Source organism: Pipistrellus kuhlii, unplaced genomic scaffold (assembly GCF_014108245.1).
Source record: "Pipistrellus kuhlii isolate mPipKuh1 unplaced genomic scaffold, mPipKuh1.p scaffold_m20_p_4, whole genome shotgun sequence".
Classification (NCBI taxonomy): domain Eukaryota; kingdom Metazoa; phylum Chordata; class Mammalia; order Chiroptera; family Vespertilionidae; genus Pipistrellus; species Pipistrellus kuhlii.
The window spans coordinates 82,467,256-82,492,183 of NW_023425540.1; the positions used below are offsets into that span (position 1 = coordinate 82,467,256).

A 24,928-nucleotide genomic window follows, 5' to 3' on the forward strand; every position below is an offset into this window, starting at 1 on the left:
TCACCAGAACCCCTCCCTGCTGGCCCCTGATCTCAGACTTGCAGCCTCCAGAGCCGAGAGACATCAATTTCTGTTGTTTTTAAGCCAGCCAGCCTGTGGCACTGGGTCATAGCAGCCCGAACTGGTAGGCACGTGTCACTGTCTGATTTCTGATGCTGCAGGCCAGGTCTTCAGCTAGCTGCCTTTATTCATGTAATATTTCTTTAGGTAGTAGTTCATCGTTTGATAAATGATTTTATTAAAATTCAAGGCTTGTCTGCAGTTATTTAAAATATTCTTGCTAAAGTATTATGGTCATTTTTATATATTTCTCTATTCATGTGTTTATAAGAAAATCTCTGTTTTGTCACATTTTTAAATACTGTCACTTTGACCATAGGTAAGCACATGTACAGTGATTGGCATTGTATACTAGAAATTTTAAGTTGCAGAATAGTTAACTGAACCCGCTCACAGAATTCCAACAGGTGTCCTATTTGGGCATGAGTGTCTCTTGTCCTGTAGAAATTCATATACCCTACCTGCTTTTCCATAGTGATTTTTTCTGTGTGGCTTGTGTGAACAGATCAATAGTGTCCAACCAATTTCTTCCTTTGATGAAGGGAAGCAATAATCATGCCATTTCAAAAACTCTGAATTGAGCTTAGAACACCTTAAATTGCACCCCAGTGAATGGAGTCCCTTTATCACTTGTAATGACTGCCCCCTCTCATGCTCACATGTGATTCTCCGCAGCTCTCCATCAACAGGTTCGTCTCCGTTCACTTATTCTATAGAAAAGCATCGAAGGAAGATTCATTTTATAGTCCATTTTTAAAGTCTGGAATAAAACCATTCTGAGGGCCCCTGGTGCCATTTATGAGGCAGAACAGCTCTTCTGATGATTTACCTCGTCTGGTGTCCTGCCCACTCCATTATAAGTACCATCCAGCTAGTTATAGTCACATATATATTTTTTTTTTCATAATTGGTTCCCATTCTGTTGATGCGTCAGGCAGTTCTGGTTTTGGAAAGGGAATGTTACCCAGGACAGTGCCGACTCCTTAAAGCTGCCAAGCACACCCCTTACTAGGCGCGGTGAACTGTGGATCCGTAGCCTTTTCTCCTTTGGCCAAATAAGAAAAGACTGCACATCACTTAGGAAAGTGTGTGGCTGCAGCTAACAGGCCACGCACACGTTGGCAGCCTAAACAAATAGGCGTCCTCAGTTCACCTCCCAGCCGTACCTTGGGGACCTGAGGTCTTCCTGACTTGAAGCCTCATCATCCTTGGCACACTGGCTCTCATCTTCCTGTGGGCTGTCTCGTGCTCTCAGAATGGCTGTGTTGATCACATGGGCCCCTCTTATCAGGAAAGCAAACACGTCCTTAAGATTGTGTCTATATACACACCTTCACCCCCACCCCACCCCACCACCAACTAGACTTCTTCTGAGGCCCATCAGTCAGATCCAGGTTACATAACCATTCCTGGACTCCAGGGAGTCTTGGGAAAAAGGGAAGAGCAATGTGCTTATTGGCTTGGACCAGTCTTAGCCCTTTAGCCGGGCATGGCACGTGGCTTCCCCAAACAAAATCTGGTTTCTAATGGCAAGGAAGAAGGGAGAATGGATATTGGCTATCTGGTTAGCCATGCTGGCCACAGATATGTATCCTCAGTCTCTCTGTCATGCACCACACCACCAGATAAATTACACCCAAATCCAAAATGAAAACATCACTTCTTTGCCAAACTCACTTATGTTGCTTCTCCTTGCTCTTGGAGGGGAAAGACAACTAAATACTTAAAATAAGCACAAGGTTGAAAGAAGTCTGCCCCTGCCCACCTCCCATGTCTGATCTTGTATTACACTTCTTCCTGCCCTCTGTGAAGCAGCTGCTGTCATGTTCAAGATCTCACACTTCACACTCTTCAGTTCTGCCACAGGGCCTTGCACCTGCCATTCATTCTGCTGAGAATTCTCTCCCCACCAGTCCCCCTCCTTCCCCAGTATCACTGTGATCTCTCAGGAAGCTTTCCTGACCACAGATATGTATTCTCAGTCTTTCTCTCTCTCTCTCTCTTCCTCTCATACACTACATCACACCCTGGTTCAAAACCCCTGGCATATGAAGGAGAGAATGTCAAGTACCCCTTCTTCATAACACTAATAGTACATTATAATTTTACATTTCTTTGTGAGCCCTTTTTATTGTCCTCATGAGAGCAAGGACCAGTCCTAATTATATTCATGGTTTGTATTCTTTCAGAATGTATTTGTTGGCAATGTGTTTGCAAGTTTAGACAAAAAGTAGCTTAAATAAAGTGGAGCTTATTTTTCTCTCATAGTAACAAGGCTCCTCCATCTTTAAGAGAAGAAGGAAGGTTGGGAGGCCATACCAGTGACATCTGACCCCCTTTTCAAGATAGCAGAAGTTTCCTGGGAATTCCCTGAGCCAGATTCTGCTAGTGTCACTGTTAGCTAGAAAGGAGTCTGGGGAACCGTGTGTAGTGTTTCCAGTCTCTATACTGGAGGTGGAAAAGGGAGGAATGGGAGTGGGACTGGCCCACCAATAGGGCTCTGTCCCACCACTGTTCTTCCAGCGTGTACTGAACAAGTACTTTGGTATCTGTAGACAATACCAAAAAGGAGGAAAGCTCACCTGCTTTGATTATTTGTTCATTCATTCATTGTCTGGTTTGAGCCAGACTCTCTGCTAGTCACTTCTATTTACACACTTGCATATTCTCATGACAGCCCTGGCAATTTAGACATTATACTTATTTAGGGGTAAGAAAAGGAATCTTAGGGAGAGTAAATGACTTGCCTAAGGTTGTGTAGCTATGTAAGGGGCAGAACCAGGACTCAGACTCAAACCCCCTCCCTCCTGCCTTCCCTAATGCGTCACTGTCTCCCAGAACAACCATGTCTGATCCTGTGAAAGCTCCCACATTTGACATGTTTCTGCCAGGGACAGTAATTTTAGCCTGCCAGAATTTAGCTTCTCCCTTAAACCTCTTGGCAAAATTAGTTTGCTAATAATATTGCAACTGTATTTTGGCTCTAATAAGGTGACATTCATTTTATGAGCTGGGTTATAATTTTTAGTCCAGGGCCATGTATGTAAGCTACTTAATAAGCATTTACCCAGCAGTTAGGCCATACTCTCAGCACTCTAAATAATTTTCAGGGGTCCTCAAACTTTTTAAAGTGGGGGCCAGATCATGGTCCCTCAGAGAGCTGGAGGGCCGGACTATATGAACTACTAATTCCTACTGTAACACCTCGGCTGCGCTCACTGCCCAAAAAACCTGGCGGGCCGGATCAGACTCCTCTGCGGGTCACATGTGGCCCGCGGGCCGTAGTTTGAAGACGCCTGAACATGATCTCTTCCTATTTAAGTAGGTAGAGAACTTTGCCAGGAGCTTTTGCCATTTATTGTTCCTGACAATCCCAGCATTCATTCTTGTTTTAGAATAAATGAAACCATGATCTATATTCATGTCCACAACTTACAGTTATATATTTATGAACTAAAATATTCAGAGAGATTTTATTTCTGCTCCATGATGTGTGTGTGCGTTGTTTTTTTTTGTTTTTTTTTTTTGTTTTTTTTAATAATATGTGTGGATTTTTGTGATTATATAAGTAATAGATGTTTAATTGAAAAAAAAATTGGGAATAAGAATAAGAAAAATCATTCAGTTCTATACCACCCAGAGATAATAACTAGTAACATTTTGGGCATATTTCCTTCCTAATCTTAAAAAAAAATACATTTTTTGCATAGCTGAGTTCATAAATTATTTGCAGTTCTGTGTGCTGCAATTCTTCCTGTAACATAAACAAGCTTCCTTGTTATTACAAGGATCGTTGTGAATGGCTGCATGGTGTCCCTTCATTAAAAACACATCTCCCTTCCAATTGTGAAATGCTCACTAAAATGACATCGCACCTGAAGTAAAAATATTTCCAGTGTTATTTTATAGACTTTACAATAGAAACATTTTTTTCCTTTGGAAACATTTTCTTGGTAGATATACTTCAGCATCAGCTTCTTAATATTAAGACTTTGTAAATGTTTAGTGTGCTTGCATACCAAGCTATCTACACTCCCCTCTCTGCCAAACTCTCCTTTATTCCAGCATTGTTTTTTCTCTTTTTAAATGTCCATCATCTTTCTCATTTTGTGGTTCACCATGATGGATTCCTGATTCCCTGGCTCATCTTCTGTATCTTGATTTCCTCCTTCCCAGCAAGCTAGGTGCTGACATCAAGTCCAGATTTATCAGGACAACAGTGCAAAGACACGTCTCCTACTGAGCCATCCTCATTCCTCCTCTCCAATTCTCAACCCTTCTGACCAGACTGCCTCCAAATAGGGTGACTCACAAGCTTCTGAACCCAGAAGCGGCAGAGAACCATACTGGTGGCCACTCGAGTTCTAAGTAACTGCAGCACGTTTTGGGGAAGGCATTGCTGTAATTTCTTCCGTGGCTAGGGCTTATCCTAAAGCGAGTATGGGGAAAAGATTGTTTGTTGTGTTTCTTTTATTTCTGTGGTTTAAGACCTGGAAAATAATCTATTCTACTCTGTGATGTGATGTATGCTACAAATATGAGAATTTATTAGAGGAGAGACTTAAAATATTTTTAGATAAGGATATTTTATATATTTCCTTCAAAAGACAGCATTCCCTTCTATGTTGAATGTGTAGTTTAAGAAGTGACTTTTTAGCAGTCTGCTGCTACATTTTATTTGCAGAGTGTATTCCAACTCTATGTTATGACGAAGAGTTAAGAACTGGTACCTTGCCTGACCAGTGTGGCAAAGTGGTTGAGTGTCGACCCATGCACCAAAAAGTCACTGGTGAGATTCTTGGTAAGGGCACATTCCAGGATTGCAGGCTTGATCTCCAGTAGGAAGTGTTCAGGAGGCAGCTGATAGATATTTCTATCTCTCCTTATCCCTTCCTCTCTCTCTTAAAAAAAAAAAAAATCAATAAAAAATATTTTAAAAAATTTTTAATAGTGCTGGTACCTTGTGTTCTTCCAGTGAGTGCCAAAGCCTTTGCCTCTGACCTTTTGCTTTCTTTCTCTGTACCTTTATTAGACTGCGTATGATGTCATCACTATTGTCAAACAACCTAAAGTGAGTCTGGAGTTTGCAGATGGCTCTTCCCAACACAGCAATAGTGGCTACATTACATCGACTCAGTCTAAGAATTTCTCTGCAGGCAGCTCAGATGTCCATTAACAGAGAGCCTGCCAGACTTCCCTGGCTTTGTGCATGAGAGTCCTGCCCTCAGGCCCAGTTCTAACAAAGCATTGACAGGAACTTCAGGTTGCTTTCCCTTTTGCTCTGCAGTGCCTTGTTGTGTGGGGATGCCAGGCTTTTTCAAGAGGCTGGTCTTGAAAAGAGAATAATGTGACTTCCAACCAGCCCTGCATTCCTCTCCTGCTGTGTGGAGGAGGTTGTGGATAAAAGGCTGTAGGTGCTAGAGGGTAGTTTGATGGTGACTGTAGATTAGTCTTTATCGAACATGAGCATAACTTTGAGTTGCACATTCCTTTATTCCTGCCTTTAACTTTACATCTGCTCCCCATAGAAAATTATTTATGATGGAAGAGTGCCATTTCATATTCATGGCTTAAAGAACAACCCCCCCTCCAAAAAAAAAAAAAATCATGCCATCTGTTATTGATGGACATTTAGAATACCTCATGGATGTTATGGTGAGCCTTGAATTGCTAACATTTCTAAGGGAACAATAATTCAAATTCTGATTATCTTAGCAGGTCTATCAAACAAATTATCATTGACAAGCATCATTCTTATTGTCATAACTTTTCCTTGATAGAACAAGATGCTACTGATTTTTTATTTTAAAAAAATAACCAGATCCTTTAGTCTTGCAAGTATGTGTCATGCCCCCTGACGCTGAGAGGGTGAAGACCAAGAAGACAGAAAATTACTCATGTGTTTCCTCCATCTGGCCCCTTCTACTGTTCCATGTCGGGCCACCGCCCTAGTGACCTCAAGCCCCATCCTGCCCTCCAGCATCTCTTTTCTTTCATGGCGTAGGAGGCCCCTCTGGCCTCTACAGCCTCACACGAATAATAGAATTCGTTGGTAAGGCAAGGGTAAGCCCTTAGACCATCTTCTAACTTTTCATTCTTTGAAAATAGTGTGGGCAACATGAACATTGCAGACAGAGATTACGTGAAACTTCAGCCCTGAACCTGACCATCACTGCTTAAAACCCTTCAGGAGCTGCTCTCAGGAGTCAGACCCTTTCCCATGGTGTTCCACAGGCTCTCCTGGATCAGGCCGGCCTGCCGAGGTGTTTCACGTTCCCCTGACCACTCTGGGCTCTAACCATACTGGCTGTGTTCCTTTCACATACTGTTCTCGCACATTCTGTTTCTCTTGCTAGAAACTGTTCCTTGCTTTTGCTTGTTAATAGGGTTTTAAGATGCTCAGTTTCATTCTGATTCCTGATCCTTTTATAAGACCGGAGTATTTTATGTTTGTATACTGGGTTCTGAAATAACAGTGATGAACCATGGTGTGAATCTGCTTAATCCATTTAGTAAAGTCATAGCTATCAAATATTTTTGAATTATTTCATTGGAAATTCTCCTCTGTGAGTTTTTCTGTATTTTCTGGTACTCATATTCTCCAGATATTGGGCTTCTATGCTGGTCCTCAACTATTATCTCCTTTTTCCCATTTCCTTGCTTATTCTACTTTTTGAGATATTTCCCAAGTTTATCTTTAAGCTTCTACTAGATTTTCATTTCCTCTACCATAGTTTTAATTTCAAGAACTTTTTTGGTCATTAATTTTTTAAAAAGTAACATCCTGTAATTGTTTGATGAGTGCAGTATCTTCATTCTCTGAGAATATTATTGATATTTTCCCCCCTTCTCCCCAAATAGCCTCTGTCTTCTCCCATTTTGATTGTTTTGGCATGGCTTTCCTATTGGACTTTCCTCAAGCATCTAATGATCCTCGGTTAGCTGCTCCAGCCTGAGTGCAGTGAAAAAGGAATGCAGCACCGCAAAGCTGATGGGATGCTGTGAGGGGGTCTTGCACCATAGTGGTGAGGCTCCCCTGTTCCACGGTGTCTCCAGGTCATTTTGATTCTTAGATGCCCCAGAGGAGACTCTTCCTGCCTGTGGCTGGAGGGCTCTGCCTGGCTGCTCTCATTGAGAGCGCTCTAGGATGCAAATGGAAGAACAAGGTAACGCCTTTCATCTTGATCCTCCTGTCTTCACCATGGCACCTTGTCCCTAACTCTACCTGGTGGCTCTCTCTCAGAATCCCCTGTTTACTTGTTACAAAAACCAAAACTGCCTTCTGCCAAAGTGAGAAGGACAGTGGGCCAGTTTCATGGAATTCCATGCCATCTCTCTGTTTTAGGTCTTTCACCCCCTTTTCCAAGGTTACCTGTACCACAAATTCCTGGGCCTTTAGGGCATCTACGATACAAAGCAGATATTTTAAAATTAATTTTCTTTACTTTTTTAAAATTGAGGTTTACTATAAAGTAAAAAATGCAAGTTATCTGAAGTGAAGAGCTTGGTGTAAATCCACCCTTAACCACTACTCAGACCAAGATACACACACCAGAGGGCTCCCTCCTGCCTCTTCTGTGTCAGTAACCTTCATGCACTGTCATTGGGTTTGTCTGTTCTTTACTTTCATAAAAATGAGTCATACAGTAGGTAGTCTTCAGTCTTCTCTTCCTGTGCATTCTGTCTGACAGTCATCCATGCTAATCCATGCAGCAGCAATAACTTCTACACCCTTTTGATTTGGGAGTAGGAGGCGGGCTGGAGCATCTGGAGTCCTGAATTGGAAGTCAGGTCATGTTCCGCAAAGGGCCAGTGGTGTGTGTTGACCCTTCCCATCACCTAGGTTCCCTCTGGGGCCTCCTTTCTTTGCAGACAAGACGACAGGCAGGGCAGGGATGGCAATGAGGAGTCCAAGACCCCTTTTCTGCTCACAGTGGTGACACCTCTGTTGGCAGCCGAGATGACAGGCACATTTAGTGCCTGGGATGTTCTTCATCCACCTAATGATTATGTCACAACTTATATACTCATTCATCAGTGATGGATTTCTGGGTCATTTCTACGTTGGGACTATGAATAAAGTTGCTGTGACATTCCTGTCATGTATTTTAGCTAAGCTGCACACTCATTTCTTTAGTTACAGGCCCGGGAGTGGAATTGCTGGGTTGTTGGGAAGATGTAGATTTAACTTTGGGAAATACTTCCAAAGAGTTTTCAGAAGTGGTTCTACCAAGCCAGTCGCTTATTGACTTTCTCACTGCTAGCTGAATACTTAACTTTCTAAGCTGGCTAATCCCATTCCCACTTGTCCATCTGTTTCCTGGTTTTCATATTTCTGTGGTTTTCTTCTTTCCTGCTATCTTTGTCCTTGAGAATTCACTATCTTTGCAGTAAGATTTGTGGAAGCAATAGAGCAAAGTGTTTTTAATACACTATTTTTAATTGGAAGTCTCTATTATGACTTTAAGGTGGCTTTAATTCTGTCTCACCAAACATTCTTACCCTGTGTTTTCTCTGAGTCACTTTTGCTTAATGGCTTTATTTTTTGCTCTCAGCCTTTCACAGCTATCCATTGTTTTCTACGTGCTGCATTGTCAGCAAATGACAAGACAATTCTGATCTAAGTCAGAATTGGTACAGAATGCAGACTGAAGGTATAGTTTGTGGAATTCTTTCCCTTAATTCCACCCCCTCAGGCCCCCTAGAGTTTGCAAAACCCTCAGTATACTATTGCATTTAGGATTTTCAAGCTGATCAAATAATGTCCAGGTCTAGGTGTATGTGAATATCCCAACACTTAACTGTGTTATATCCCCTGTGTGTCCCAGAGGTTGCCCTCACTCCTGTAACCTCTACCCCTTTTGGTGTGGGACTAGGAGGCGGGCTGGAACATCTGGAGTCCTGAATTGGAAGTCAGGTCGTGCTCCGCAAAGAGTCAGTGGTGTGTGTTGATCCTACCCATCACCTAGGTTCCCTCTAGGGGCTTCCTTTCTTTGCAGACAAGGTGACAGGCAGGGCAGAGATGGCAATGAGGAGTCCCAGACCCCTTTTCTGCTCACAGTGGTGACACCTCTGTTGACAGCCGAGATGACAGGCACACTTGGTGCCTAGGATGCTCTGAGGTCCCAGACTTTGCAGGACCCATCTGTTTATCATTCGAGCCCCTCCCTGGAGAGCTGACACTTTGTCCTCTATTTAACCCCTCCTTGCCCATCTTGCCTGCATCACAGAATCAGCTAGATCAGTGCATTTCATCCCATGTGGATTTCTCTCAGAATAATATTGCCATGAGGAAGGGCCCAAGTCACCTGGGCAGCCACCCAGGTAGCTTGTCAGGATACAGTAGTGCAGGTGCTTAGCACATGGTAAGGATTCCATGAGTGACAGCTGCCAGCATGTTTATTCTTCCTGTATGGTGAGCTTCTGAGTAACTCAGAAGGGTTATTTGCTTCATTTGGTCAAACTCCAATGGTGACGTTGGGTCACGTCACCCTTCCTTTGGGATCTCAAAAATATAATCAATCTGCAAACCCTTTATTTTTATTTCCCCTGCTTCATGTATTAGAGATATATTATCCTAAAGCCACTAGTATAGTACATTATACTTCTATTGATGTAACAAATAATGTTTCTAAGTATGGATAGCTACAAAATTATACCTTTACTGACCCTCTAACCAGATGCATTTAATATACATTGCTTTATATTATATCTCTCTCCAGTATATTAAATTCCCTTGTGTTCATTGCTACCTATGGGTATAAATAGTGGCTAGGTTCCTATGCATTTTTTTTTAAAGGATAATAGGTTACAAAATTTGGAAACAGTAATAAATTTCAAATTTTTGCTGGGCAAATAAACACTGCAGCTGGAAAAAGAAGCTTGATTATACCTCTTAAGTGCTTGAATCAGGGCATTCCTCTGTGTGGTAGAGTGAATAGTTGTTGTGAGTTAGCCTGAGATTTAACAACCAGTTAAACTGTTTCTGTGATAAACCCTGGTTGCCTACCTAGCAGCCCATTTATGAATAAACTTTACACACAATAATCTGTGAAATAAACACCACTCTAAGAGGTTAAAAAATTTATAATTGTAGTGTTTCTCTCTTTTAATACGTCTGGATGCTCTAAGGGGATAATTTACAAAGCAACAAACCTTTTCAAGTTAATAAATCCATATTACAATGTTCTTAAGTGCAGAATTACAATGAATTTAGAAATTCTAAAGCCTTCTATTTATTTGAGGACTTTACATTACTCTGTCAGAATGGAATGCTTGGAAAATGGCTTTGATGCCCAGAATTTGCCCTGCAATTTCAGTGACCCCTGAAACCTTTGACAGACAATTTGGTCAAATAATTTTGCTGCTATCTGTTCCCTATTACCACTAGCTAGAATGCCTGTCTGAATAATTAATTTGGCTGCATTTCAACAAGTCTAGGCCTCCCCTATATTCAACACTCAATTGGTTATACCTCCTGTGCCTGTAAACCAGGGTCAGCTTGTTCCCTGTTGAAAGCCTGTGAGGGGTACTCGCTCTTTATGGTCACTTAGGCAGCGGTTCACTGCCCGGAGCTGTGAGGGCACCTCTGGCATAGCCTGTGTGCACATTCTAAGCTTCATGGGGAAGGACAGTGTCCTTGTTCCTCACACTCTCCTGGGCACCTGGCACATACACATGACATTGTCACCAGATGAGGACTGAGCCCGGAGCGGTCTGCCTAGGGCCGGTGGTAGCGTGTGGGTTCTTGACTTCATGCAGGAAAGAGTTCACAGCACGATCCAGGTGAGTCTGAGAGCACGGTTATTAGAGCGGGGGACCGTGGAAGTAATAGGGTGTCAGAAGTAACAGGAGAGAGCCTCGCAGTGCTCTGCTTTGCTCCCTAGAAACATTCTAGGAAAGAAGAGAGCCAGGGTGGGCTGCTGTCAGCTCCACGGGAAGTCAGAGACCCACTCAGCCCCCACTGACCAGCCAGTTCCGGGCTGTCCTCCTCCATGGCTTTGTGTAGCTCGGCTCTGAGGCCTCACTCCCGGGATGCTCTGCCGCTGCTTGTCACCTGGCTGCATGTCTCATGGGGACCCTTAGGTTTAGGAGAAGGAAAGTTAAAAAGTGCGTGCCCGAGAACAGGCATGGGCATGTTCTAGAGCAAGCCTGGGCCTGCATTCTTTGTTTTGAGGGGGGCAAGAATCTTAGGGGAGGAGGGCAGCAGAATATTCATCAGCTTTCCAGGTGTTTTAATATGCTGATACATTAAAATCAGCATACCATATAGGTTTTTTTTTATTATTATTCTGTTTTACTGTTTTACTTTTATCTTAGGTCTGTCTGGCTCTAATCAGGGTTTTTTTTACTTGTTTCTCTGACTTCACCCATCTTTGGTGTTGGCCGACACAAATGGCACTAATCAGGTCTCTGTTACCTATCTCAGTCCTCATTTGCTTAAATCACAATAAGCAAAGTGATTTAAGCTGCTTATTCCCCTGTCAGGAAGAGAGGTGTAAACCTCTCAGGTGTCCTTGATTGGGGAAGATAAGGTCTTTTGATTCACTAGCTGGCTGTTAGTTGGTTAAGTTGTTTGGCCTTGATTACTTACCTTGTCCCAGTTAGTTTCCCCTTTCTGCTACCTGAGGAATTTTCCTAGCTTTACCATCCTGCCTCAGCATCATCATCCTATTAGTTGAAAAAAACTATGACTGCTCAATGCCTGGAGAAACTGAGGCAGCACACAGTTAATAACAAAATGGTGTCATGGTGACAGGACTGCTGACACAATGAAATAATGTGTGAAATGCTAACCTTGGTGCCCTGGCAGAGAGAAACACTTACCAGTGATAGTGAGCGGCATGTTTATAATTGTCTGGAGGCCCAGTGCCCAACATTGGTGCACTTGTGGGGGTGTCCCTCAGCCCGGCCTGCGCCCTCTCGAAGCTGATGATGTGTAATGCACAGCCCTCGATGTGCTCCTGCAAAATGGCAGGGGCACTTCAGCTGGCACACAGCCACTCTGTCTCAGGAGCAGTCAGGAAGCATGCGTATTTTGAATTGGGTTAGGTTTTCTGATGATGTCCTCTGCATAATATGCCAAATACCTTCTCTCCATTGTACCATCAGAGGGATGATGTGAGGGTAGCTGGGAGCACCTATAGGAAGGAGAGATTAAGTGTATGTAACTTTGAATGGTGGTTGAGAGAGGTGAGCAGTGTGACAGGCTGGTACCACTGAAATGGCTCATGCTGGTGGCTGTGTGTGGGAACGGGTTGAGGGGCCAGTCAGAGGTTAGTGCGGTCCTGCAGACAGTGAGCTATACCTGGGGGAGAAGGGGAAAGAAGAAATGTGGGCCTGCAGTTCTACGATGCCATGGAGGTGGGTACAGGGGAGTTGAAGAGGATCAGCTCTTCTGGGGAAAGGCTCAATCTGTACAGTTCTGGGGGTTAAGACTTCAACATATGAATTGGGGCAGGGGAAGATTCATATCAGGCAGATGCTACTACCCATGTAGTTTTCAATAAGCCACAAGTTGTACCTTTAACTGCCTAAAGATGGGCCACAGCTAAGTTAGGGCAGAGACTTTAAAAGACAAGAGAAGTGGGGACGGTAGTGGTGTGTATGTGGAGAAGCTGCTGGACCTTCTGTTCTTGTCAGAAGGTCTGGAGTGAGGAGGAAGGGCCTGAGGCTGCCCAGCTGATAGCCCACTATGAAACCAGGGAAGGAGGAATAGACATGGGTGTCCTGTGTGTGTTCTAATGTCTTCAGGTTGATTTCTGCACTTAGCCGATCCCAGATTAGACCAAATCCACACACACCTATGGAGCATCTTTATTGCACAAAGAAAATCCTGCTGGAGACTGCTCATTGCTGCACAGCCTGGTGATGGGTGGGGTGAGGTTGGGGGGTGAAGCCAGGTCCCTGGACCATCCCTTCTGAGCTGGGCAGGCCCAGAAGGCTGTGTGATGTGAAAGCATCTGACAAAGTACAGCAGCAATTTTTAGGACAGGCAATTGTAACCCACCTCGGACTGTTATCCACCCCCCTTCACCGCCTCAGCTGGAGAAATCATTAGGTTTGCAAGTAACTGCTCAGAGTGAGCTTACTCGTGGGCCATATTGATTTTGTTGTTCTTTAAGCTGCTAAATGTATTGACCCTGAAAGCCCGCTCTCTGTCTCCCGGAATGAGCAGCTCATCACATACCCTGACTGTGTCTCTCTTACTGAGGCTGTCCCACTATTTACTTAATTTAAATTTTCCTGACAGTGGTTGAATTTATCCGCATCAATTCTCGTTAGAGCTCTTATGCCTACAGGGACTAGGACACAGAGAACTCTTATTTTCTCTAAGCAGCATTCTTCCTTGTCCAGTTGCTACAGAGAACATTGATCTTGTTTTAAAAAGAAGAAAAAAACAACTTCTTACTAAAGCAGTAAATAGAGTCACAATACTTGAAATCTATTCACGGTATCTGTTTAGACAACCTCCACAGGAAAGAGAAAATATTTTGAAGGTTGTGCAGGTGGGTGGTTTTTAGCAGCAGTTTGCTGGTGGGATTTTGCCCTCGCTGAGTATTGGTTAAGAGGAAAGGAAACCCACGGGTTCGCTGTTTTCTATAACCAGGTTACATTCTCCACTACCCCCAAAAGGGAAGACAAAATGTGTTATCAGATTATTTTGTGAGTGGCTGGGAGCACTATATGTGTGTGGTTTTGCCTGCCTCTCTGGTGGTTGAGATGGGCTTTACATGAGACAGAGGGACTATTTTCCCTTCAGAAGATGGAGCCCTCAGCGGGTGGAAATGGTGGTAACCTGGACACCATGTCCCTGGGAATGAAGTAGCCACCTGGGTTTTCAATAAGCAAGAAAATCCTAAGAAAAGCCACATGGCTAAGTTCATCTCAGCCTCCCCAGGATTTCGCCATTGCTGCTGAGTCACAATGGCAGTGTTTCATGAAGAGCTGTCCCAGGTTCACTCTGGTGTCTTCTTTCAATCTATGCCCCAAAGAATTTAAATAAACTCTATAAATGAGCCAGGCAGTGGAATTTTATTATACAAACAGCACATAATTTTGTTTAATCGTGTTGAGCTGCAACCTGTAATAGATTAAAAAAAAACAACACTCATGTTGCTATTCAACGTATGGAAGAGAAAAGGTTCCTTCATTGAAACACGAGTCCCTGGGGAAGAGGGCTGAGTGCACGGAAGCAACACCTGGTTGAGAAAAGCTTGCTGACCACAGGCCAAGCTACACCGGGTCTGATTTCAGGCGCAGTTAGAACACTCAGAGACTCTGACCTTCCTGTGTCTGAGGGCAAAGGATTCCTTCTCCAAGGGAACAGAGCCTGGTCCTGCTTGGCTCGAGCATTCTCTCTGAGGTGCCATCCCCTGAGGAGGAAAACGATGGCCCTTGCCAAACCAACACCAAATCCCCTAAAGCCATGGGCCAAGCAAAGACATCCAGGCTCTTGTCTGGGCATGGCTATGATTATATAAGGCCATCCAGTTTTGTTCAGTTCTAACTGGTCTGATAACAACATATGCCTGTGTGTGTGTGTGTGTGTGTGTGTGTGTGTGTGTGTGAACATTCATGTAGTTAGTTATATGTCTTTATTTTCAAGGGAGAATCAAATTCTGTATATGGGTAGGCACTTGGTAAATCAGTTTGCTCCCCCTAATCCTCTCTGCCACCCTCTACCCGCCAGGGGTCAGTTTTCTTCCCAGAGACAACTACCAGGTTCTTGTGTATCTTTTCCAGATACATTTACAAGTAATTTTCATATTTCTTCCTTATATTTTATTTTCATAATGTTTATTTACATTTTTAATAGAAACCAACTTTCAAAAGTTACAAAAGAATATAAAGAATGTAGAAAATGTTTCCTTCTTAACCCAGTGTCTCTCCCTAGAGGCAGCACATAGATCCAATTTCTGAAGGCATTCTACCAAAGATGGTATGTGCACATATTTTGTGTAGTTCTCCTTTTTTTTTTTCCTTTTTTTTTCCTTTTTTTTTTTTTACATGAAAGGTGGGTAGTAAACTATGCACAATGTACAGCCAGACTTTGTTTTCATTGTGCTTACAGAAGTTCCTTTTTTTTTTTTTTTTTTTTTAACAAATTGAAGGAAAGACCCTCCACCAGCAAAAAGATTATCACTTGCAGTACTAGCTTTATTGCAACAGTCTGGACCAAACCTTCAGTATCTCTGATGTATGCCTATATTGATCTTGCTTTTTTTTCCTTGATAGTCTTCCTCATTCTTTTATGCAGCTACATAGTATTTCACTGATTGGCTAGACCTTATGTGTTCACTTAGGTTATCTATGATGATATGCTGCAGCACTAGGGGTGTGTGAAGCAAGTGAGGTGTCCAGGGAACATGATTTAAGGAGACACTCACTCTCAGGGCCTTGCTCATTCCCGGCCAGCACCTGCACAAACCCGAGAGGGAGGTTCTTAAATGTTCCACTTACTCCCCTTATCATACTCCTAGCCCTGCTCTGCTCTGACAAATGGCCGCAATAAAAATTTTTATTTGTACTTTTTCCCCACACGTTATTGTTGAGGAAAATTCCAGGTGTTAAAACATGGGAATCAAGGTGAATGTGGTTTTTTTTAATTTGAATAAAGAAAACCTTTTACACTCCAGCCAACACTAAACATTGTCTGTTTCCCCATACTCTGACCAACAAATTGTATTAGCAACACTTTTAGATTATTGCCAACAGATGGGTAACATATCAAGAAATATGTGACCAAGCTAACTGTTTAAGTGATTGGACCTGAAATCATAGTCTTACACTTCAACATAGAAACTCATGGAATTGCCTGCAGTGCTCTCTCCCTTCCCCATAGATTCATATTCACTCTGCATCTGCTCTTGGCTCTTGTAACTTTCCCTTCATCACTGAGGACACCAACTTTGGAGTCAGGCTGGGATAACCAAGGTGGAATCTGAATCTCGCTAGGGCTGCCAGATTTCGCAGAGAAAAATACAGGAACACAAATACTGCGTACTAATACTAAAATATCCTTTTGAAATTCCATATAATTGGACATCTTATATTTCATCTGGCAGCCCTATCTGGGTTAAAACCCAGTGAACATCTTACAAGCTCTGTGACCTTGAATGAGGGCGTCATCCATGCCTTAGTTTCCCCATTTGTGTTATTAATTCTGCATTGGTTCTTATAGGAGTGAGACCATCTGTGTGAAGTGCTTCTCTCAGTGCCAAGAACATAGTCAGCAGTCTACAGTGTGTGCTTTTTGGTACTCTGGCTGCAACTTTGTACTGCCCCACCTCCTGGTGCCAGATCTTCTTTCTGACCTTGGCTTCACCCTGCTGTTTCTTTGCCTCTGAAGGCTTGCTTCCTTTTCAGAAGGCCCTAAGTCCCCCTAAAATTTTCATGATGACGGGAGTGTTGCTTTCTCTGGGAAGGCTCTCTCGACTGTGTGGGTTTCTCGGGGCCTGATGCCCGTCACATAACTTACCATCTTGTGCAATACAACTTGGTAATTCCCTTTCCTATGTTTGGTTCCCCTTCTAGATGTTGAGCTCCATGGGAACAAAGATATCTCCCTTCCTTCTGTTGGTATGGCCAAGACCCAGCACACAGTAGATCAGCATGTGTGTTGAATAAATGCCTAGCTGAAGACAAATAATTTCTGTTCCTCTAGCCCTATGATAACTAGGGCATTGTAGATTTTGCCTCTGGCTTTGAAAAAGCAGTGACTCTCTTTGGAGTTTAACTGTGAAACTTTTATTAATTTTTCATTATGTTTTATATTTAAAACCCTGTTTTAATATAAAGATTTTGGGAGCATAGCCCCAGGTGCCAGAGTTCTAATTATAAAATGGAACCTTAGAGTAAAAAGAGGCAGTCATTCTAAGACCTTTTCACGCACCTGACCCCCAGCAGCTCTGAACAGAAATGAACTGGTCATTCCTTCCCCTGAGGGGACTTGCCAGTTTCAAAGGTGAATCTGCTTATAACTGTCCTGGAACTTTGTCCCGGGACGTTGCATGTCTCTTGTCAGCATCAGCCTTGAGCAATGTCTTCCATGTACATGTAGCACTTCCATGTGCCAAGTGCTAGTAGTATTCTGTTAAATTGAGTATCCCATCATCATGCATGTACACATCTTATAATAACACCAAGGTTGGCTTTAAAGAACATAAACACTAGAGGGATGATCACTTTTTGGGGGAAATAATTTATGGACGACCTTGACCCACAGTGACAGGTGCAGACAATGACAGGCATTTACATATTTTCACCTCTATGTTTTCTTACGCCAACAGGACAAGGCTTACACATATTTACATGGTCTTTTTTCTTTCCTTTTCTAGTATCACAACGATGATCTAGTTTTTATCACCTCCTGCTGGAAACCATAAAATCACCTCTCTGCCAGCCCCTCTGCCTTTGGCCAAAGAATCTTTATGAGGACAGAGTCCTTTTAACATGAACTCTTCTCAGAACATATCAGGGCTCCCACACCCCCGCTGCCTCCCTCTCCTGTGACTCCTGTGGGCAGACATTACTCTCAGAAGAACACTTCACCTGCTGGGCCATGGTCCATCCGAGAACAGCCAGGTGGTGGGTGTGTCTGCAGTGGCAGAAACCCAGACAAGCCTTCCTAAAAAGCTGTAGCTTCTTGCCAAAACCGGTTTGGCTCAGTGGATAGAGTGTTGGCCTGCTGACTGAAAGGTCCCAGGTTTGATTCTGGTTAAGGGCATGTACCTTGGTTGTGGGCACATCCCCAGGAGGGGGTGTGCAAGAGGTAGCTGATTGATGATTATCTCTCATCGATGTTTCTAACTCTCTATCCCTCTCTCTTCTTCTCTGTAAAAACCAATAAAATATATTTTTTAAAAAGAAAAAAAAAGAAAAGGCTGTAGCTTTTTGTATGTTGGACCTTGAATTAGCTGATCCAGAAATCCATATGGAAGTTCAGGGGATCCTTGCAAAAAGAAGAACAAAGTTGGAGGACTCACACTTCCTGATTTTAAACTTATTAGAAAGCTACAGTAATCAAAGCACTGTAGTACTAGCATAAGGTTAGACATATAGATCAATGAAATAGAAATGGAGCCCACAGATAAATTCCCATATTTAAGGTCAGTTGATTTCTGATCAGGTTGTCAGGACAGTTCAGTGGGGAAAGACAGTCTCTGTAACAAATGCTGCTGGACAACTGGATGTCCACATGCAAAAGAGTGGCTCTCCATCTTCCTTTTCTTATTACTAACTTACCTTATCAGGATTAAACATAAAACATTTCAGTGACATATGGAAATTCTCAGCTCTTAGGCAAGGTAGCTAAAAGTAGATGAACACAAAAGTTGGCAGAATTTCTAAATGGATACAACCGATAACTGTGGCAACTTAACCAAATTTTTCAGAAATGGGTGCAGATCAATAGGAGAAAACAAAGAATAATGGCAGAGGATCTCTGTATCACACCACGTACGAGTGTGACTGTGTGGGAATATGAGGAGCTGTGTGTTCAACAATTGGAGAACACACCTCCTTCATATGCTCACAGGGGACGCGAGGGAAACTGGCGCACACTTGGCTGTAAAGGGAATCTCGCTACTGCTACTCCTTTTGTAGTTATAACTTATGAGATGTTTTTGTGTGTCCTTCCGTTTCTTTCCCGAGTTATTTCTACCAGTTGCTACTTCACCTCTGCCTGTGTTACGACCATCTAGGATCTAGATGAATTCCTTCATTTCTGCCTTATAGTCTTTCTTAGCTGTAATTGCTTCATAAAGACTTTCTGCTTTCCTTTAAATTCATGATGGAAATGAAATGATGGTGTAATTTTCATCCACTATGGCAACCTTTTCCAGGTGAGTTTTCACCCATCACCCCCCGGGAAGCTGGGCAGCTCTTCTCATCGTTTTTCTCGGGCTGTCTTTGCATGATACTAAGCATATTCGTCCAGTATGTACACTTGGCGCGGGAAGCATGGCCTTTCCCCACTTGGCTTTTCTTAATAATGCTTCATAACTTTTGAAACAGATGGGTGACAAATTACCTGGCTCCCCAGTTTGAAGGGAAGACCTGGCTCCCGAGAACTAATTCAGAGCCTTGTATGTAGTCTGCACTCAGTAATTATTTGTTGAATAAATTAGCATAGAGAGGCTCAAAAAACAGATGTGGATTTGAATTGGTCATTTTAGAACCCATTTATTAAAGATTTGATGTATTATTATATCAAGTCTGGAAGCCAGGAATCTGAGGGAGTTAGGTCTCCACACGCTTTCCAATTCTCAAGCTAAATCTGGGGTGGGAAACATCTGGCCCGTGGGCCGTATAAGGCTGAGATATCATTTGGTCTGTTCCTGCCAAGGCATTAGGGTGAGTTAATTAAATGTTTGACCAAATATAGCAGCCTACTTTTTAAGTTGATAATTTTGTATGGCAAATGATGTTATAAATATCCAAATGGCATTCGGCAGAACAAAGCTTCTCCACCCTGAGTTAAATAATCATCTCCAAACTGAATCCTCTGCCAGGGGGACACACATAATATTAAGACATTGAGCATTTGAGCTTTTAAACACCACTAATGGAATATTAAAAAACAAACAAACAAACAAAAAACCTCTTTCTCTGTATGGGGGCCATTTAGCGAGGTGCATGTGCCAGGATCAAGCCATTCAGTCTCTAAGAATTTTTCCCATAAAGGTGCTCACACAGTCTAAGGCCGTGTGTATATTATGAAACGTTTCAGTTTGGGACTACTGCAGGGGTGCTCAGCACGACCCATTGAGATGGGGCAGGACAGTTTCAACTACCTATACCTATTTTCCATCTAAACAAAAGATAGGAACCAAGCTTTACTAGCATTTAATAGTACAATGACTCCACCATCCTTCAGTTGGCACGTTGGGTCAGATGCCACTTAGTCATTGAAATCCAAGGCATCCTGAGGGAAGGACAGTTCTACCCAGGGGGCAGTGGTTTCCAACTCGCTGATTGGCTTTTAGCATAGGATTGCTTTTGCAGTTTCTCTCTGCCTGGTTGGATGAATTTTTAGATTATCCCCTCTTATTTCATGTGAATAAATGTCAAACGACCTCGGCCATTTCAGAACGTGACCCTCACTCTTGCAGGGATGCCCTGGCGGAAGGAGCAGACGAAGGACCTGCAGCGGGTGCTCAGGAACGTGGACCGCGACATCCCGCTGGTCCTGGTGAGCGGCAACCACGACGTGGGCAACGTCCCCACGCCCGAGACCATCGCCGAGTTCCAGGAGACGTGGGGAGACGACTACTTCAGCTTCTGGGTCGGGGGTGTCCTGTTCCTCGTCCTCAACTCCCAGTTTCTGTATGACGCCTCCCGGTGCCCCACCCTAAAGCAGGCCCAGGACCAGTGGCTGGACCAGCAGCTGAGCACCGCAGGGCAGCAGAAGTGCCAGCACGCCATCGTCTTCCAGCACATCCCCCTCTTCCTCCAGAGCATCGACGAGGACGATGACTACTTCAACCTCACCAAGAGCGTGCGGAAGGAGATGGCAGACAAGTTCACCAAAGCAGGTAGCAGCGGGGCCCCAGTGTCTGGGTGGAAGAGTGGTCCGAAGGGGAGGTTTCCAGATCCTTCTGCCCCTCCACTGCCTGGCAAAGGGGTTCTGATTTAGCTCCGTCACTCACTGGCCGTGAGGCCTGGGACAGGCTGCCTCAGTGTCCTCATCTGTAAAGTAGGAACAGCAGGAGTTGCCCTCATAGGCTGGTTGTGAGATTAAATGAGAAGAGGCTAAAAGCATTAGAATAGCTCTTTGTCTATGGGCACTAACGTGACAGCTGCTCACAGCTGGGGGCGGGGGGGGCGCTGCAGGTAGGGAGTACTGGGGCAGGGTCTGAGTGTGACTACATGTGCCCCTGCAAAGGGAAGATGCCAGGGCACCTTTTCTCCTTTCTCTGAGGAGCAGGAACTTGCCCACGGGCAGATGATCTGTAAGAGCCAAGCTTCCCACTCCCTCAGGTATAACCGGGGAGTCCTGGGTGGGCTGCCGTGGGCAGGCCCTGGGCCTCATTGGCTCTCCTTTGGGAAGGACCATGTCTCCTCCAGAACCAGGAGAGAGAAACGTACTTGGTATGATCTCAACATTAAATGTTACTGTATGTTTTAAGTGGTCATGCATTTGACCCGTGTGTGCACACTGACATAGCATGAAGGGGCTCCCTTTGTGGATCTGGTTTCTGGTGGCACTCTGTGCAGCACTAGCTCACACACCTCTCTTCTGCCCCTGATAGCACCTGCAGTATTCCTCTCGTGAATAGTGGTGTGATCCGAGCTGCCCCCGAGGTACCAGAGACCTGGCAGGATTCCAGTTTTGACAGCTGTTGTGTCTCTTGTTTTGGTCCTAATGCCTCTATTTAGATCTTTCCAGAGTGCACTTTATCAGACTTTTCTAAAATGTAAATGTGTCGGTTAGGGGCTAAGGAAAGGGAGATGGTCTAACCAAGTGGCAATCATTCATTAGAATTAAAAAAAAAAAAAAGAAATCCTGACACTCTTCTTTTCATCTTTGATCATTAAATGAGTTCGCATTCACTGGTGAAAAGTACAATAGGCCCTTCTGTATTTTTGAGGCATTTTATAAAAAGCTTGCATAATTGGAGACATTTTCCAACTGTTCCATGGAGATGAAGTTAGAAACTATTAAGGTCTTTGAAATTTTGTGCCGAGCTTGAGTAGAAAACCGTTTTGGTGACAAGGAAATAAAGTGTCAAGATGGCATCAGCACCACCATGGAGACCGTTTTTTAACAAAAAATAATGTCAGAGAGAACATTTTATGCCACTCAAATGATTCCTTTCATATAAAATGTTAAATGATGCAGATGCCATCCACGTGGCTGCTCTTTGTTCTCTGCTGTTGTCAATCACAGACTTGCGTGGCATGTGCTTCGGGGTTTCCCATCGTAGAGTGGAGCACATGCAGCCACCAGCATCCCAGATGGTAAGACCTGTGGATTTTATAGAGAGAGCCCGCAGCTCTAACAGGGCATCCTCGGGGAGCCTGCTGCCCACCACCAGGAAGGCATCAGATCTGAGCTGTGCCGGCCACCTCCCTGTCAGGCCCGCAGCCCTGCATGCGCAAGGAGGATTGGTTGGCACACCAGGGCTGGCCTGCCATGGAGGCGGACTCCACTTGCCCCCGTTCCCAGAAACAAACATCTACCACCAGAATTCCAATTAAATGCTTCAGTGTGAGACTGAAACCCTCCCCTCAGCCCTAGCACAGTCTCTTCCCAAGACAGAGCGAGATGGGACTCCAAATTATCTGGAGGTTGCTTGCTAAACAGGGGACAGAGCAGGGTGCAGTTTCTTATTTCACTCAATACTTCCGGCTCCAGAACCTGACGGACTGTCCCCAGCAGGGCCTCCTTGCCCAGGGAGACTCTGATATGTCATGTGCCTTTTTGTTCTGCCTCCTGATATCTCCATCCTGTCCATGTCTCTCATCCAGGTCATGGCACAGCTCTGAGCTGGTGCCTGGGCCCATTCTTCCCCATTCCAGTCCATCTCCGCCTCTTCCACTTCACCTGGCCAACAGCTGCTCTACTCAGACACCTTCAGGATGAGGTGCCCCCAGCCCATCCCCCTTCTCGGCTTTCCTGGATCCCAGCTGATTTGTATGTCTTGCCTTGTCTGATTCCCCCACTGGACTCAGCTCTCGAACAGAGCCATTGTTGTGGTCACCTGCATTCAGGAGGCCTGGCTCAGGGCTCACATAATAAATTCCTCATCAGTATTTGTAGGACAATGAAGGGCTGAAACTAAGACTCCTTCCCCACCCTGACCGACTACCCACAGCCCAAGTCCTTGTTTGGCATCACTGTATGCCGGCCTCAGAGCAGACCAAGTCCAGGTTTCTCAGAGCCCCCAGCACAGTCTTCCCGTAGGGTGTTCGCGTGTCAGCGCCCATCACAGGGCCTCCAGGCCTTTGGTCTTGTGCATCCTCTGCTCTGATCCACATGCTGGCTCTCCAGGCTCACAAGCAGGCCTTTCTCACTTCACAGCTGGCCCCCCAAAATTCCTGCCAGGCACCACCTTCACCTGTGAGAAGGCGTCCTCGTGGCTACTGCCTCAGGATCTCCCCTAGACGCGCTTACAGGGAAAACCAGAGAGATGGGTGCTCAAACTGCAGTCCCCATAACTTTTAGTGGCTTAACCAAGCCAGGCCCTTTGCTTAAGGGCCTTTCGGACACAGAACAAGCCACAGGCAGCATGGAGAAGAGATGGCATCAAATATGGTCGCAACTCTGGCAGGCCGAGTGACCTGCTTGGTGGGGAAGCTCAGGTAGGTGGGCTCTCCTGGGCATGTCTGCTCTGCGGCTCAGTAATGCAGGGGATGGCTCCATCACAGCAACATCTTTTGAACTCATTTTGGGAAGCCAGAAGTTCTAGTGACATTTTGTAAAATCAATTAACTTGAAGACCATGATGAAATTGGGGGTGGTGATGGTATTTAATACAGCCTCGGCTTTCCTCCACAGCAGTGTTACTCCCTAATCCTGCTGCAGCCTCATTTATCTCCTGCGTTAAAATGCCACAGAAAATTTGTCAGAAGCTCATCAGAATTTCCAGGTTAGCTTTTAATTATGATAATTGTGTTGTTATAAAATACCCTTTTAAAGAGCACATCCCTCCTCAAACCACTCTGGAGGTAAAACCCCGCTTCCTCCCAGCAAGCTTAATGAATAATTCTGAATCATTGTGTGGGATGAATAAATGATTTAATAACGAGCATCAACAATCATCTCACATTGTTGCAGTAATCTCTAAATGGAGGAGGTAAATGAGGAGGAGGGGTGTTACTACACAACGGGCCACCTTGTGTGGAGGGATGCCGCCTCTGAATCCGAGCCTGCGGGCTTCCCGGCCCAGGTTTCCCTAGAAACGGATGCATTCAGTTTCTCTTTCTGAAGCTCAATAAAAACCTTAGTATGATTAAAAAAAACAAAAACTTTGTCAATAGCCAGTACAAATAAAGAGTTATCAGGGCGGGACAGATGCACAGCTGTGAAGCGGCTGTTATTTTCTGTCTTCTTTTTGCTCTGCCTGAGGATAATCAATTTCATCACATCTAGGGGATGTCGAAATTGGCTTTCCCCACAATTCACCTGATACCTGGTTGGAGTTGCAAAGATAGGTAACAGATAATGAAATCTTGGTTGAACCTGGCCACTGTCTCCGTCCCTCGTGCCTTTTTTAGCAGAAGGTTAATGTGTGAACCAGCTAATACGGATTCCAATTTAAAAATTCAATCTTAAAAAATAGAAGTCTAACTCTTTAACTGTTTGCTTTAATGTCTCGATACCTTTGCTTTTTTTCACTTATGGCAGAGAGATCAGAACTGTGTAGTAGAGAGCCAATAGTGAATTTGACAGTTATAAAAAATATCAGTAAGTTAATCTTTTCTGCAAATTTGATCAGTGATTTCCCAAAATTATAGTTTCATCTCTAGTATTTATGCTTAAAACAAACAAACAAAAGAACTAGAGAGCTTTTAGCCCAATGTTATAATCTTACAATTCACTTTATGGGAAAAGTAAGACATGAAATCACACTCTAACATCTTAATTACATTGTATTGAAATTATTTTAAATCCTGATTTTTTATTTATTTTTTTGCATGAAGTGGCATCCCAGTTTAACTTTGTTCACCTTTGTAAGCCCAGCCCCTAGCTAGCCAAGACTGTCCCATAGTAGCCCCTAATAAATAAATATTGGTAAATGGGGTGGATTTAAACTTGATCAAACCTATTTATTAGCAGAATCATAGGTAATGTCCATGTTGCCTGTGGATTGGTGTCCACTTTTAGATGGGAAATGCCTTACCTAGAGCAAGGGTTGCCAAA

At 44.0% G+C, this 24,928-nt stretch overlaps 1 protein-coding gene across 2 annotated transcripts in view; it reads left to right on the forward strand.

The window, feature by feature from the left end:
• The window catches only part of CPPED1 (calcineurin like phosphoesterase domain containing 1), a 103,100-nt gene that overhangs the window by 52,167 nt on the left and 26,005 nt on the right, over positions 1–24,928 (forward strand). Inside the window, exon 3 of one of the 2 annotated variants that reach the window (XM_036409799.2) lies at positions 20,175–20,597. The exons of the other annotated variant lie outside the window; for it this stretch is intronic. Within the exon in view, the coding sequence (XP_036265692.1) occupies positions 20,175–20,597 (423 nt within the window). The remainder of the gene's footprint in view (positions 1–20,174; positions 20,598–24,928) is intronic. 2 annotated transcript variants of the gene reach the window in all.